Below are 13963 nucleotides of genomic sequence, written 5' to 3' on the forward strand. Positions count from 1 at the left end.
TCCCCTTCTCTGATCAGCACCATAGAACACAGCAGATATGCACATAGTCCATGATCATATTCGGTAATCAATTGCGGGTTTACCTGAGCCTCATGTGACCGTTCCTAAATGCATGAAAATTGGCGACTTGAAAACATTAATTCATAGCAACACCCAACGTCAAGGTTTTGAGTGGTGTTGCGCGGGTTCAAGGTACTTTGGTACTCGTGAGATAGATGATCACAGTGTTCTAGGCAAATATAGAAGAAACGAGTGGATCGGATTCAAAAGTCCATCTCGGAACCTTGCAAAGAACCAAGATATTAGACAGGGAGCGAGAACTTCTTCCCCTTCAAAACTCTGAGAGAGAAAAAAGAAAGGGCACAAAAGTCAGTGTCTTCGAGTCGGCAAAATACTTTTCAGCAGGTTGGGCTTACTTGTTGTAGTAAATGTAAAAGAAATCAGAGTAAAGCAACGTTTGGATGATTCCAGCGATAATAGTCACAGGCTGGAAGGAACGTTGGAAGGAAGCTTCGGTGAAATAGCGGAAGACCCAGTTCGGGATGTAGAGCGCCCTATAGAGTCCCAAGGCAAATAGATAGTGTGTAGTGATCGTGTCTGCCTCTCCGGTTCGTTGGAGCATGAAGAGTTGTGGTAATATGGCAACCGACTCTAACCAGATGGAAAAAGTCCAGAGTATCTACATGACGTTAGTCCGGATTCTCCCACCTCATAGACGGGATGTTCGACCAACCTCGGAGATGCGATAATCGCGCGGAAAGAGAATCGCGAGCAGCGCACTAATTCCGAGGAGGTATTGAACCTTGAAGGTATCGATGTTGGGATCATGTGTGGGTTTGTAGTCATTGAGCATGAGGTAGATGACGTAGGCCGAGGAACCGATAAACAGAAGCTTGAACGTGGTGAGGTACAGAGACTCGGTGAATGTCCAGAAAAGATCTAGAAGGCGAATGAGCGATTGGACTACATATGAACCCAACAGTGACGTCGAAACCTACCAAGATATCGAGTGACAAACACGAGAAGGTATAGAACCTGCGATTTGAATGACAATCCGGAACAACTCTGCGATCCATCATGAGTTACAGCTCATAGCTTTATGGACAGGAGAACATACACTTGACGTCTTCATCTTCCGCAGAAGCATGAAGATCGACGCCAGATGGGAGAAGTCGGCTGCAATTGAGCGTTAGTATATCGCGTTGGTTTTCCATTGGGTTTTGAGTCGTACCTAATAGCCTGAAGATATTCATGATGTCGGTGGCGAATTCTCAGTGTGAATTATACGAAGAAAGAGAGATTAGAGAGAAGGGGGAAGGAGAGTATTGGAAATTGGCGACCAAAACAGCTGAGTTGTTGACACGCAGGCAAAAAAAATGGAAGGGGAACGTTAAAATTACTTGCAGATCAGGTACATACACGGGTATGTACCATACACATACAGGGTACATACCAGTGACATACCTCGAACATATTATATCTACATTTGGCTATTTGAGTCTTCTATATTTTGCATTGGATTTCGGTATGTATATCAAATCTTATAGACATTACATCTATCAAATATTGGCCTAGTACCTCCGGGAGCCCATAAAGTCGTCAAGTCATCATATTGATACATGGGAAAATACAATCACTACCTAAACCTGGCCCAATACCCTGATACAACCAGATACATGACCAGAACGCCGAGAGCACTTGCCACTCCAGAACAAACACACTTGTGTGGCTAGAACAAATTTGCGCCCCCAATACTTTCATCGGCCATTCGCTGGAGATGGCCTTCAGCTAGCTCACTCTTCAGTGCGCAGATTGAGCTTTCGCGATCGAGTCGATCCCAGTCTCGAAGTTCCGCTCGTTTGGACCTCTGCGTGTCTGCGATCTGCTCAAGGAGTCTCTCTTTATCGACATCAAGCTGAAACAGCCGCTTCTCCACAGCAGGATCCAGAAGCGACGGAAGACTCCGACCTTCTGGTATGATGGTACATAGCCCCGTAAGGTGATTTGGACCCCTCTGGGCCAATGGTTGAGTTACAGGTGGAGCGGTGGATTGCCGGGAATTCGGATGTCGGTAACTGCCACCTGGTACAGGGGATGAAAAAGAAGCACGAGGACCTGCTGGTGGGGCCTGCGGTGTTGCAGCAGGTCCGCGGCGTACCGGCGGAGACCCCGTCCAATTTTCCCGTGGGCCAGGTCCGCGGCGAGGGCGAGTCGGCGCTGATAGTAAAGACACATGGGAAGGACCGCGATGTTGATTAGACGGCGGTCTCGGTCCTTGAGAAGGTCCTGACGGCGGCAGGGGAACTGGACTTGCGCTGTGGTTTTTCGGTTGAGTTGGGATTTTGCCACTAACCCTGGTTCCACTTGTTTGAGGTTCCAAATGTGCCTTCTCTGGAATCGAAAAAGGCGAATGATCGCCAACCGATACTCGCTCCTCATGGTCTGGTCGTTGCTGTGGGTGAGAAGGCTCCGTAGTGTAGAGCTGATCCCCGTAGGGAGATCTCCCTGACGGTTTCGACAAACGTTGGAAGGGTACCGGAGAGCGAATAGGCGACCGACTACGAGCTGTGCGGGAAACCACAATGGGTTTTTCTATAGCCGGCGACAAGCGTTGAGACATCTGTACGGGTTGTGAGACCAAGGGTTGTGCAGGTGAATCATGCCTTGGTGGCGACAAAGTACGATCTCGTTTCGCCCCATCACGAGGGTGGCCTCGATGTGAGGCATTGATTGGACTTTGTGGTAGTAAGACTTCTGCCTGTACTTTTGGCGAGGAAGCTCTGGGAGTTTTGTCAATATTCAAGGCATTAGGGCCGTCTCTCCTCGCTGATCGGAAACCCTGGCTGCTAGGAGTTGTATCACGTATTCGTCTTGGACTGTTGCGACCACGAGATGCGTTCCGTGATCTACCATCGCTGTAGGGTGATTTTGAGCACCATTTTTGCGGCGGTGATCTGACTCTTTCATCTCTTCTGGGCGAGAATCTTCTTGGTGGAGATCGTCTTCTTTCGTAGGGGGCTGGACCAAAGTTTCTGCCCGGGGGACTACGTGAACGGCGCCGGTATAATGGTGGTGACCGACTTCGTATGCGGCCGTACCCCCGATTTGATGACGGTACCCAAGTGTCGGCTCGTGGTCGAGGAGGACTTCGGGTTCGTGGTGGCGAACGTCGATGACGAATTTCATACCCGCGAGAAGGGGAACGACCGTTTCTCTCAGCTGGACGATAACTTTCTCCGCCTCTTCGTTCATCAAATCTAGGTAGATACTTAGAAACTTTCTTCCTTTTGAGCGTCTCGGTGTGTCTACAAACCTTCGGCGATCCCAGTCCATTCTGGCAATAAGAATAGTGATATTTGAGACAGTGGGATGATGTTCAAACGACTCTGGTCTATAGATAGAAGTCAGAGCACAGGAACACACAATTACCCAGTGCGACTTCTCCGTCTCCTGGTTGGGGGAGTGAAAATATGTCAAAGTCCAAGCAATTGAAGGGTCGAAATGTGGTAGATGAGAAGACTAAGCTAAACCCTTTTTGGAATCCATCCCTGTGATTGTGGATCTCGATGTGTAAACAACAAGAATCCAGTATATGCGGCGTGCAGACAAATCTACCTAGGGTACACCCGTTGGACTTCGATAAATTACTCAATAAGATTTTCATTTCAACCTAAACGTACATTACAGGTCAAAGACCTTTCTTGCAACCTAAAGTGTACACCAAAGCAGCCAAACTCCAATCCCCATCATGAAAGATGCACGCTCGAGGAACTCCAAAGAAGGAAGATAGGGGGGGAAATTGCAATGGAAAAAACATGTTTAATGTTTCCCTCGTCTCTCTTCTTCCTTTCGCAATCTTTTGCGGCTCTCCTGTGCGATCATGTCACTCAAGTCCTCCTGGAAACCCCAGTTCGGTGGATTTTGCTGCTGTCTCTGTGACTCGTACATGCTCTGGAGACTTTCTTTGCTGAGGCCATCGCCAGATTGGATTGCATCCAAGTTGACAGACACTTCAACATCACCAGGCTTCTTGCGTTTCCGGGTTTGGTCATCTGCACCTAGGACAGGAGGTCTGCCTGTTGATCCGCTGAGATCGTAGGCCCTATCACCCCCGAAAAAGCCTTCCACGTTCGTTTGCCTCTCGGGGATGACCTGGTAAGCACTCCGATGGTGCACAGATTCCTCTGTGTCGATACCGCGATGTTGCTTGCGCACATCAAACTCCCCAGAAACATTCTCAGCGCCGACAAATTCAGATGGTACTGCTGAATCTATTCCACTTGGGGTTTCCATGCCATTGGGGGAATGGGTACCTGCACCCACGCCTTCTTCGTCACTTTCTTCTTCCTGTTCATCATCGTCCTCTTCTGCTTCACTCTCCTGTTCTGACTCTTCCGACTCATGTAACTCTCCCCAAAGCTCTTTTTCAACCGGCTCTCCTTGCTGGGCATGTTGTTGAGGTTGTAGAACACCAAAGATATCACCTCCAAATAATGGGCGGTTGTGTTCATCAACAGGTGGCTTGCCATACCCTCCAGGATGGTAGCCCCACGACGCGCCGGGCGGAGGCGGCGCATTGAGGCCAGGGATTTTCAACGCGGGATAGGAAGACGGGGGACCATATCGCTGCTGATTGACGAGCCATGGGGGAGGGGCTCCTGGGGCCATACCAAGAGCGTCCTTTAATTCATCGCTCAATTCGCCAGGTCGGAGGTGCTTGAGATTGGTCTCGTATTCTTTGCCTTCATAGTAGATCTCACCGTAGCGGGTCAGCTCTGGCTTGGTTTGGAAACGGAAAAATGCCTCATAAAGCTTCTGGTAATCAATGTCCAGCTTGCCCATCTTTGGCTGCACTCTCTCCCTTTGCTTCTGTTTCAAACTTGACTGCTCTTGCTTCTCTAAAGCGGCGTCGCGCATTTCAGATATTCCCGTCTCTTGTATGAATTTAGGGAGAGCAAATGGCGCCTTCTCCACTCCACGTTTGGATGAGAGATACTCTCGTTTGAGCGACCAGTGAGAGGGCACAGGGACCACATTGCGATGAGCTTTAATGTGAACGAGAAGCCGAGGGTCAGGGGCGGATGTATCTGTCCATTCAACAATTTCAGGCTTTCGTACCATTGCTTTGAGTTCAGCAACGGATAGCTTGTTCATTTCTTTCCGCTTCTTTTTTGAAATCTTGGGCTCGCTGTCGTGCTCTTCGTCGGGTATTTCATCACCATCGTCGAAGAAAACCTCCGGTTTATCAGACTCCTTCGCTGATGAATTTTCGTTCAGTGACTCGTCAAATCTTCCAGCAACATCTTTGTACATTTCCCATAGCGGATCGGTCGGCTCAGGGAGCAGATCGGTGTCGGTACCAGCTGGTGCATCCTGAGAAGTAGTTGCTGGCAATGGTGATGGTTCGTGTGATACAGTATTGTCGATGGGAACGCTTGTATTCTTTACAGTGGTGTCAGCCTTGCATCAGGTATGGCTCAGCTATGGCTGAGAGACTTAGAGAGATATCTTGGCCTTACCGCGGCTTTATGGGCCTTTTTCTTTGCTCTTCTGAGCTGGTTCTTGCTCAATTTCATGGTTGCTGGAAGGTTTGGTAGGCGCTCAATCAAGGCGGTTTCAGTTAGGTGATATTGTAGAAATGCAGAGATATTTGACACAAACAGGCTAGTTCAAGTGCGTGGATCAGGTAGCGACAGACGATGGAGTGGGCGGACGAGGTTAAAAGCCGAATATATCAATTGTCATCACGTGCGTCCAGCTACAACAGTTTACCGCCTTATTTTGCCCTACCACATGTCACCTCCATCAGCAGGGCTTGGAAGCCTTCCGAAGGTACAGTGTTGTACAGATACATATGTATTTGGCCTAAGTCTTTTCTTACTGACCTCTTCGCTATGTCTCAGTAGACTAGTGGAATGAAAGACAAAAAAAGAAAGAATAATGATGTGTTATTGTACAAAATGTGAAACAAAATGAGGTGCGCCCAATGGTGAAGACTACTAGCGAGGATAACAAATAGAATCTGGAGGTAATTTGCACCTGAAGCAAAACGTTCAAGCGGCTTCACAAAGCATAATTCACTGATCCAGTCAAGATCATAGGGGAGATAATCCGGGTATAGGATATACACTGGTGTTGGTGTGAGTGGTGCAATGTTCAGCTCGGCAAAGCCCAGAAGATAAGACAGACAGTCTATTTCTTCTTCTTTGCGGACCTCGATTCTGTTCAAGTCTTAGATTTTGATTCCAGTATGAACTCATTGGGTGTAGGGGGAATTACCTGCAGCAGTTCGTTTCTTTTTCGGCCGACCCTTCCCTCGCAACTTGGCACTGTGGTTGAGATGTTTAGTAAAAACTCGTTTTAATATTATGTGGATAACATTTCATACATCTGAATAGCTTCTTCCCTATCATCTTCAGCTTCATCGAATGTTGTCAATCCAAGAGGTTTATAAGTATTTTGTAAATCCTGGAAAGACACAGTCTTCTTTGGATACCAGGCTGCAAGCGCCGGCCCACGTAGGCGCTGTCTCAAGACCTTGTTCCCCAGTCGAAGCCGTTCTGGGTTGAAATTAAGGGAGAATATGCGGCATTGCGTCTAGAGAATTGCGAATTAGTGAGTGCAAGCATAGTACAATGGAAAGTGTAATTGAACCTTCACTAGATCCAAGATCCGACTTGACGCCATTTTCCTTTCTCAGAGGTTCAAAATAACCATGTGCAGAAATAAAATTGCGAAACAGCTGTTCACATCAGCTCGGTAGACAAATGTTATCGAACTCGGAGAGATACCAACTGAAGTTTGCCGATAATCATGTGACCTTCCGAAGTATACCGCCTACAAATCATCCATGTGTTTTACCTCAGATGAGAAGCAAAAAAGAAATACAAAACCATACAAAACCATACAAAAGAGCGCAACAGCAAAACTGGGCCGAGACTGAGCAGGGCGTACAACAATTGACATGCCTCGAGGCAATGAGATAGCAGATCCAGCAAGCTTAAAAGCGCCAGTGGTAGATCTGAAAAGACCGTCATCTGTCTTTGGATCAGATGCCACACATGAATCACAAAAGCGGCTCAAGGTGAATATCATATTCCCATCCCACTGAGTGAATCTCAGTTCCAATAACTTGCTGACATCTACTCGCATAAAGGTTCAGAAATCAAGCCCGCCATCAGACACCAAGTTTTCTGTTGGTGTCAGTCACGGCATGGCCAAGTCCAGCAACAGTTCTCCTCTTCTTCTTCTACAACACCTTGTTAGAGAGATTACTACCGGTTCTGATCTCGCTGGTGTGGACTCGGAGGTTGTGGACGCGATTTTGAGGCTGGATGACACATTTCTTGGGACGAAGAGCCAATTGCCTTCCAAAGATTCTTCCATTGCTGGTGAGGTCCAAAAATCACACCCAGGTCACAGTTCCAAGTTGGTCAGTGGATCTTGTGACCCTAGGCTACCCCCGATCATTGATGACAAGCTGGAACTAGCTGTCTTTACCCATCCAGCTCTTAGCAACGATAACAACGCGACCTACGACCGACTCGAGATTCTAGGCGATGCATACATTGAGCTGATTGCAACCAAACTCGTCTGGGAGAGATTTCCAGATTTACCAGCAGGTCGAATATCACAGATTCGGGAGATTCTTGTCAAGAACGAGACACTTTCGGGCTTCGCAGAGAGATTTGGTTTGGACCGCAGGGTTTCTGTACCACTTAACTACAATACCCCGTCAAAGCGATGGACCAAAACAAAGGGCGATGTCTTTGAAGCCTACGTCGCGGCAGTCATACTCTCCGATCCCGTTCGTGGTTATGAAGTAGCCGAGCATTGGCTAGCAGGTCTATGGGTGCCCATTCTCAAGAACCTAGGGCACCAGAAAGGGGAGTTACGCTGCAAGGAGGCTCTTGCTAAAAAGATTATGGGGAAAAAAGTCAAGCTTGAATACCTCGAGGAGCGTCCGTCAATTCAACAGAAGGGTGGCACACAGACTTTCTTCGTCGCGTTATATCTCACAGGGTGGGGATGGAATAAAAGATTTCTGGGTTCCGGTCAGGGTTTGAGTAAAGCTGCTGCAGGTGACGAGGCAGCGAAAAAGACATTACTGAATACGCCCCTAATTCTTGAGATCATGTCGGCAAAGGAATCATGGGAGTCTAACTCTTAAAGGTCTTGCATGCCTCTCGCGAGTTGTCGGGCCAGTCTCCTCTAGACATTACATCTCCCACTAAAGAGGGCCACCAGATTAATCCATCCATGCACATTTACCTACACAGTACATTGATAGGTCCATGATGTTCGAATATTTGCACCCCATCTGAATATTACTAATTTTTACCTGCCGATTTCCATTTACGACGCAACGCTATAATTTAAGGTTTTCTGCTACTGGGGGAGAGGAAGAACAAGTCAAGAAAAAGTGTGGACTCATCAACCTAGGAAAAGGTAGTGTAAAAGGTTATACCCTCTGCTTAGTAGGCAACTGCTCGATGACCAAAAGTCCTGCGACAGTCGGTTTTTACCCGCAACATATCAAATATATATCACTACATTCAACTATATATTTTACACCACTAATATAGTAAATATACATTCATTTTAATATTAATAGACAGAGAAATGGCCAATGAATTTAATACATTTAATATCTAGTATAATACCCCTCTACTTTACGCGTAGTAAGCAATCTCCTAGGCATAGAGCGAATTAAATCGTTAATTACACCCTAATCAAGTGTATCCTATATAGCGTATATAGCTCTCTTAAAATATATCTAATCCTCTACACTCATACCTATTTCTATCAATTTAGGGTATATATTTAATAATTTAACCTTTAGTATCCACTAGTAAGGCTTAATAGGGCTAAGATTAGGTAAATATAGAGGCTAATCCTCGATACCCTATATTCTTTAAACCACTCTCCTATAATACCTATAGTATATATTTAGGTATTATCTTATTAGAAGATAGTTCTAGGTATATAGATTAGGAGAAGGCCTTCTTTAAGAGTATTAAGATAGGAATTTACTATATAGCTATTCCTAATACTATACCTCTCCCGTTCTATAACTACTAACTTTATACGCCTACTAAGCTAGATCCTAGCCTATACTATTTATATAATATCCTTTATATAAACCTTAAGGTTTATAAGTTTACACCGATAGATCTTAGATTAGAATCCCTAGGCCTATTTTATACTAAAATTAGATATTTATTAAATAGAATATTTATCCGACTAGATTTAGTTCGAAAAATCAAGTTATATCCGCTATTTCTATATAAAAGTAAATCTTTTTTTTACTATTTAAACACTAATAGGGATCTTATTTAGAGATCTCCTTTTATATAGATTGTAGGCTTAGTAAACCCTTTAAATTATACTTCGAGGGGGGTACCTAGGGTAGCTTATACCGAGGCGTTTATAGGACTAAAGAGGGTTCCGGCGGGCCTATAAATATATAAATTGATAGGCGCTTTAGTTAAAGATAGGGGGGCGGCCGGTATAGGGTCTCAACGAGGTATTTTTTTGCTCTAAAAACCGCTCTTTTATACAGTAAATAGTACTCCGGTAATAGCTATATTCGACGGCGAGTTTCGAAGTAGATACCCTAGTATCTAGGGCACTATATATCCCTGTAGGTTACTTAGGAGATAGCTCGTATTAAATACCCCTATTCCCGGAGATTTCAGTGCCGAAAGCGCGTATAGTTGTTGTAGGAAGAAAAAAATAAATAGGGTGGTGTTATGGACCTATCAGACACCCAACGACCCAAACTACCCCACCAGCATCATGGGCCATCGAGAGCCAATCAACCTAGATCATATGCAAAGGACACCCCGGCCAACCAGAAATCGTGTCACGTGATCATATAGGTAGTAGACCGGTCGACGGTAGAACGATAGATTCCGCCAAGACAAATCTACTAAGCTACTATCTACCTAACTACCCCTAGGAAGATAGGAGGATATATAAGGACGTTTATTTATATACTTAGTCTAGTTCTTTGTCTTCAATCCTATATTGTTACTTGTGTATACCTATACGAACTTATGACTCTTGACTAAGATATAACTTAACAAACACTACAAGCTAGACTAATACCCCAGTATAGATCTACTCGGCGCTCTACCTAGTATCGATTCCTCGACACGACTTCTAGGGACTTAGGCTATAGTAAGGCCTATAGATAAGGTAATAGCTTAGTGATAATAGATATATCGTTAACGTGGGAAACCCGAGGTATATTAAGGTAACTATACCCTAAAACCGCCTAACCTAACTATGACTAGTTAGCTAGTGCGTAATATATTAAAGACTGTCTCGATCTTAGTCTCGAGTCTAAATAAACGATAATATATCTCAAATCGAAAAGAGAGTAGTATAGGCTCCGGTCTAGTAACCTAAGAAAGAGGAACCGGACTCCGACGATAAGAGAGATAAGACAATCGCGAAATAGGAAAAGTAACTAGCCGATCTACGATATAACCTAGAGAAGGCTATATAGGCTATCAATAATCACGACGCGAACAATAGTAGTAAGTTTAGGTAAGTCGACGACTTCCTCGAATAACTTAAGTAATAGGTAATCGTATCTATACTAGCTAACACTATAGGTATACCACGACTTCCTAAGGTAGAATACTTTAAAGGAACCCGATCTAAGCTTCGAGGATTCCTTACGTAAATAGATATATACTTAGATATAAACCGAGATAAGTTACCTAGTGAAGCTAGTAAGGTGATTTTTGTATCTACTTACTTACGCGGATAAGCCTAGAACTAGCTCGAGCTATATATACGTGACTACTATAAAAAGACACCGGAAGAATAGTCTTTTACTACTACTTCTATCTTTAAAAGCTATACTAGCTTTAGATAATACCTAGAATAAACGTTTAGAGATATCGATACCTAACAAATAGCCGAAAGAAGATTATAGAAGATCAAGTAGTAGGGTAGTACGTCGGTCTACGCCTCCGAATTCTAGTAGATCATATCCTACTTAGACTTACCTAATCGAGTATATATTCTGTACTTCGAAGTAGGGTTAAAGCTAGAAGTTAAGGATAAACTAGTATAAATCGATAGACCTAACACTTTAGACTAACTTATCGCTATCGCGGTTAAGATTAATAACTATATTAATAAGAGATATTATAAGCGACAAGAAATAGAGTAGTAGAAGAAGGGTAAATTATATAGATTTAATCGATTTCGATAGTATAGGCGCTACAAGAAAGTACTATATAATAACAATCTATATAGCCCAAAACCGATAGAGTTAGATACCACTTAAGATAAGTAGAAGGAGCGTTGGTAGAAAAACCTTTGTTTTGTATATAGGAAACTAGGACACTATATTTAAGAATATAAGAATAAGAGGCCTAATAGACCGAGGCCTAGGTACTAGGCTCTATATAAAGAACTACGTACGATACGCGAATAGGTACCACACAAAGAACTATATATAATATAAGAAAACGAATACCTAATTAGCGAGTTATTAGAAGATCTCTTAGTAAGATAGAATAACCTAAGCCCGGAAGAGATATTAGCCGGTAACCTATATATTAAAAGGTTAGCCGAAGGACTATAAGCGGAATTCCTAGAAATTAAGTAGGATATAATAGAAAGTTAAGGATAGACCTAGTACGTGAACCTAGGAGATAGCGACTCCTAGGAAATAGGTAATAACTTTCGGGAGTAAGAAGTAGGTTACCTAGGGACACTAGTCACGTCCCTAGGAAACTAGGAGAACCTAGAGACCTCCTAAGGGGCTAATTATAGCGTAGAGCCTAATATACCGCTAAGGATAAACCGAGTGATCCTAATTAAGGGACTCAAAGACTTAGAAGAAGGAATACCTAAGTACAACTATAGATAGAACTATAGGGAAGCTAAAATAGAGCTTTAGGACCGCCTCTAAGAATAGAGTTAGGTTAACGCGTTAGAAGGAAGGATGCTTGATATTATAAATAGAAATAATCTAATAGGATACCCTTACAACGATTCCGCTTGTGTATATAGAGGATATACACGATACCTAGAGTATGGTAGGATAGCTAGTGTGATATACTATAACAAACTATACATAATTTATAGGTCCGGTAAGTTAGATCTAGGTATCGAACTAAGGCTACTAGTGTAGATAAAGAGACTATAATAGCGAAAAGAATACTAAGGAATTTAGTATAATAGGCGACAAATATATGATTATCGGAACTAGCTAACCGAATATCTCGCCGCGATAATATCGGGAACCTATATTAAACTCTATATAGAGTTACCTACTGGAAAAGCCTAGATACTTATTGACTTAGGGGCCACAAATAACTTTATAAGCCTAATATTCTAGGAAGAATAAAGAATTTAAACCTAAGGATTACCTTATATAATCCTAGTCAGCGGACTAGATAGAGAAATACTATCGGGAGGAGTAACCAAAGAAACTATGACACTTTGTATAAATATCAACTAGTACCTAGAAAATATTAAGTTTAATATTCTAGCTATCGGGAACTACAATATCGTTCTCGGTATACTATAGCTCCGAAGGTATAACCCTAGTATTAACTAGTAGAAGGAAACCATCGAATTCAATAGATATAGGTATATCGAATAGGGACCCTACAATTAATCACGAATCAGGAAACGACCTATAATAAGATAGGATAAAACCCCTATAGCCACTAAATAAGTACTAGATATATCTAACCAAGAATTATTAGAATATATACTTATTAAAAGCGAAAAGCTATATATAACCGATAGCGAACCCTAGATTCTAGAAGAGTATAAGGATTACTAGGACGTATTTACCCCACTAGAGGAGGGTAAACTACCTAAGTATAGTCTATTCGACCACGAAATCAATATTATAGAAGGCTCTAAACCAATCTTTAAGCCTATCTATTAATTATCGTAGAAAGAATCTAATATACTTAAGGAATATATCGACGATAACCTAAAGAAAGGTTATATCTAAGTCTCGAAATCACTAGCTAGATACCTAATTATCTTTATACCTAAGAAAGATAGATAGTTACGACTTTGTGTAGACTATCGATATTTAAATTTAATCACTATTAAGGACCGATACCTACTACTACTTATTCACAAGATATAGGGTAGGATCGGAGGGGTAAAATACTTCACAAAGTACAATATCACTAATACTTACTATTATATTAGGATTAAGCTAGGACACAAATAGAAGATAGCTTTTAGAACTAAGTTCGGATACTACGAATACTAAGTGATACTATTTAGCCTTACTAATATACCTACTACGTTTTAGCGATTTATCTTTAAGGTGCTCGAAGAATACTTAGATATCTTTGTTATCGCCTATCTTAACAATATTTTGGTGTTCTCTAAGACTATAGAGGAATATATATAGCACAATAGGAAGGTACTACAAAAGCTAAGGGAAGTAGAAGTCACCCTTAAACTTAAGAAATACGAGTTTTATATATAAGAAACCATATTCCTCGGATATTATATTAGTCCTAATAGACTAGGAATAGAGGAAGATAAAGTCAAAAGTATTATAGATTAGCTAACGCCTAAAAACGTTAAGGAAGTATAATAGTTCCTTAGACTGGCTAACTATTACCGGAAGATTATCGACGGATACACTAATATAGCTATAGGGCTATATCGGCTAACTAAGAAGGAATAGCCCTTCTTATAGGATAAATAAGTAGAGTAATCTTTTAATAAGCTTAAAAGACTATTCGCTTAAGGAACTATTGTCGCTATATTCGACTATAAATAATCTATTATCATAGAAACAGATATATTAGATTACACCCTAGGAGTAAGACTTACCTAGCTAGGGATAAACGGGAAGTACTAACTAGTGGTATTCTAGTCTAGAAAAATAATCCTAGTAGAGCTTAACTACGATATATATAATAAGGAACTCTTAGCTATAGTGTTAGCTTTTTAAGTC

At 42.5% G+C, this 13963-nt stretch overlaps 5 protein-coding genes across 5 annotated transcripts; 1 reads left to right on the forward strand and 4 right to left on the reverse strand.

Moving 5' to 3' along the window:
* Nucleotides 1-412: 412 nt before the first annotated feature.
* On the reverse strand, nucleotides 413-1253 carry N7500_006525 (ER lumen protein retaining receptor; the record flags this gene model as incomplete). Its single annotated transcript, XM_056677669.1, has 5 exons — nucleotides 413-679; nucleotides 734-939; nucleotides 999-1065; nucleotides 1118-1176; nucleotides 1232-1253. The coding sequence occupies 5 exons, from the start codon at nucleotides 1251-1253 to the stop codon at nucleotides 413-415; spliced, it is 621 nt and encodes a 206-aa protein (XP_056532669.1).
* A 476-nt stretch (nucleotides 1254-1729) lies between these two features.
* N7500_006526 (uncharacterized protein) lies at nucleotides 1730-2620 on the reverse strand (the record flags this gene model as incomplete). The annotated part of the gene is made up of 1 exon (XM_056677670.1): nucleotides 1730-2620. One exon carries the CDS (start codon nucleotides 2618-2620, stop codon nucleotides 1730-1732), a length of 891 nt encoding a protein of 296 aa, XP_056532670.1.
* Nucleotides 2621-2799: 179 nt separating this feature from the next.
* N7500_006527 (uncharacterized protein) lies at nucleotides 2800-3333 on the reverse strand (the record flags this gene model as incomplete). Its single annotated transcript, XM_056677671.1, has 1 exon — nucleotides 2800-3333. One exon carries the CDS (start codon nucleotides 3331-3333, stop codon nucleotides 2800-2802), a length of 534 nt encoding a protein of 177 aa, XP_056532671.1.
* Nucleotides 3334-3819: 486 nt separating this feature from the next.
* N7500_006528 (U2 snRNP complex subunit CUS1) lies at nucleotides 3820-5576 on the reverse strand (the record flags this gene model as incomplete). The annotated part of the gene is made up of 2 exons (XM_056677672.1): nucleotides 3820-5460; nucleotides 5520-5576. 2 exons carry the CDS (start codon nucleotides 5574-5576, stop codon nucleotides 3820-3822), a joined length of 1698 nt encoding a protein of 565 aa, XP_056532672.1.
* Nucleotides 5577-6964: 1388 nt separating this feature from the next.
* Nucleotides 6965-8170, forward strand: N7500_006529 (ribonuclease III; the record flags this gene model as incomplete). The annotated part of the gene is made up of 2 exons (XM_056677673.1): nucleotides 6965-7084; nucleotides 7157-8170. The coding sequence occupies 2 exons, from the start codon at nucleotides 6965-6967 to the stop codon at nucleotides 8168-8170; spliced, it is 1134 nt and encodes a 377-aa protein (XP_056532673.1).
* Between the last annotated feature and the right edge of the window lie 5793 nt (nucleotides 8171-13963).

This window comes from Penicillium coprophilum (assembly GCF_028826855.1).
Source record: "Penicillium coprophilum strain IBT 35676 chromosome Unknown utg000004l_segment0_segment0, whole genome shotgun sequence".
Lineage (NCBI taxonomy): Eukaryota > Fungi > Ascomycota > Eurotiomycetes > Eurotiales > Aspergillaceae > Penicillium > Penicillium coprophilum.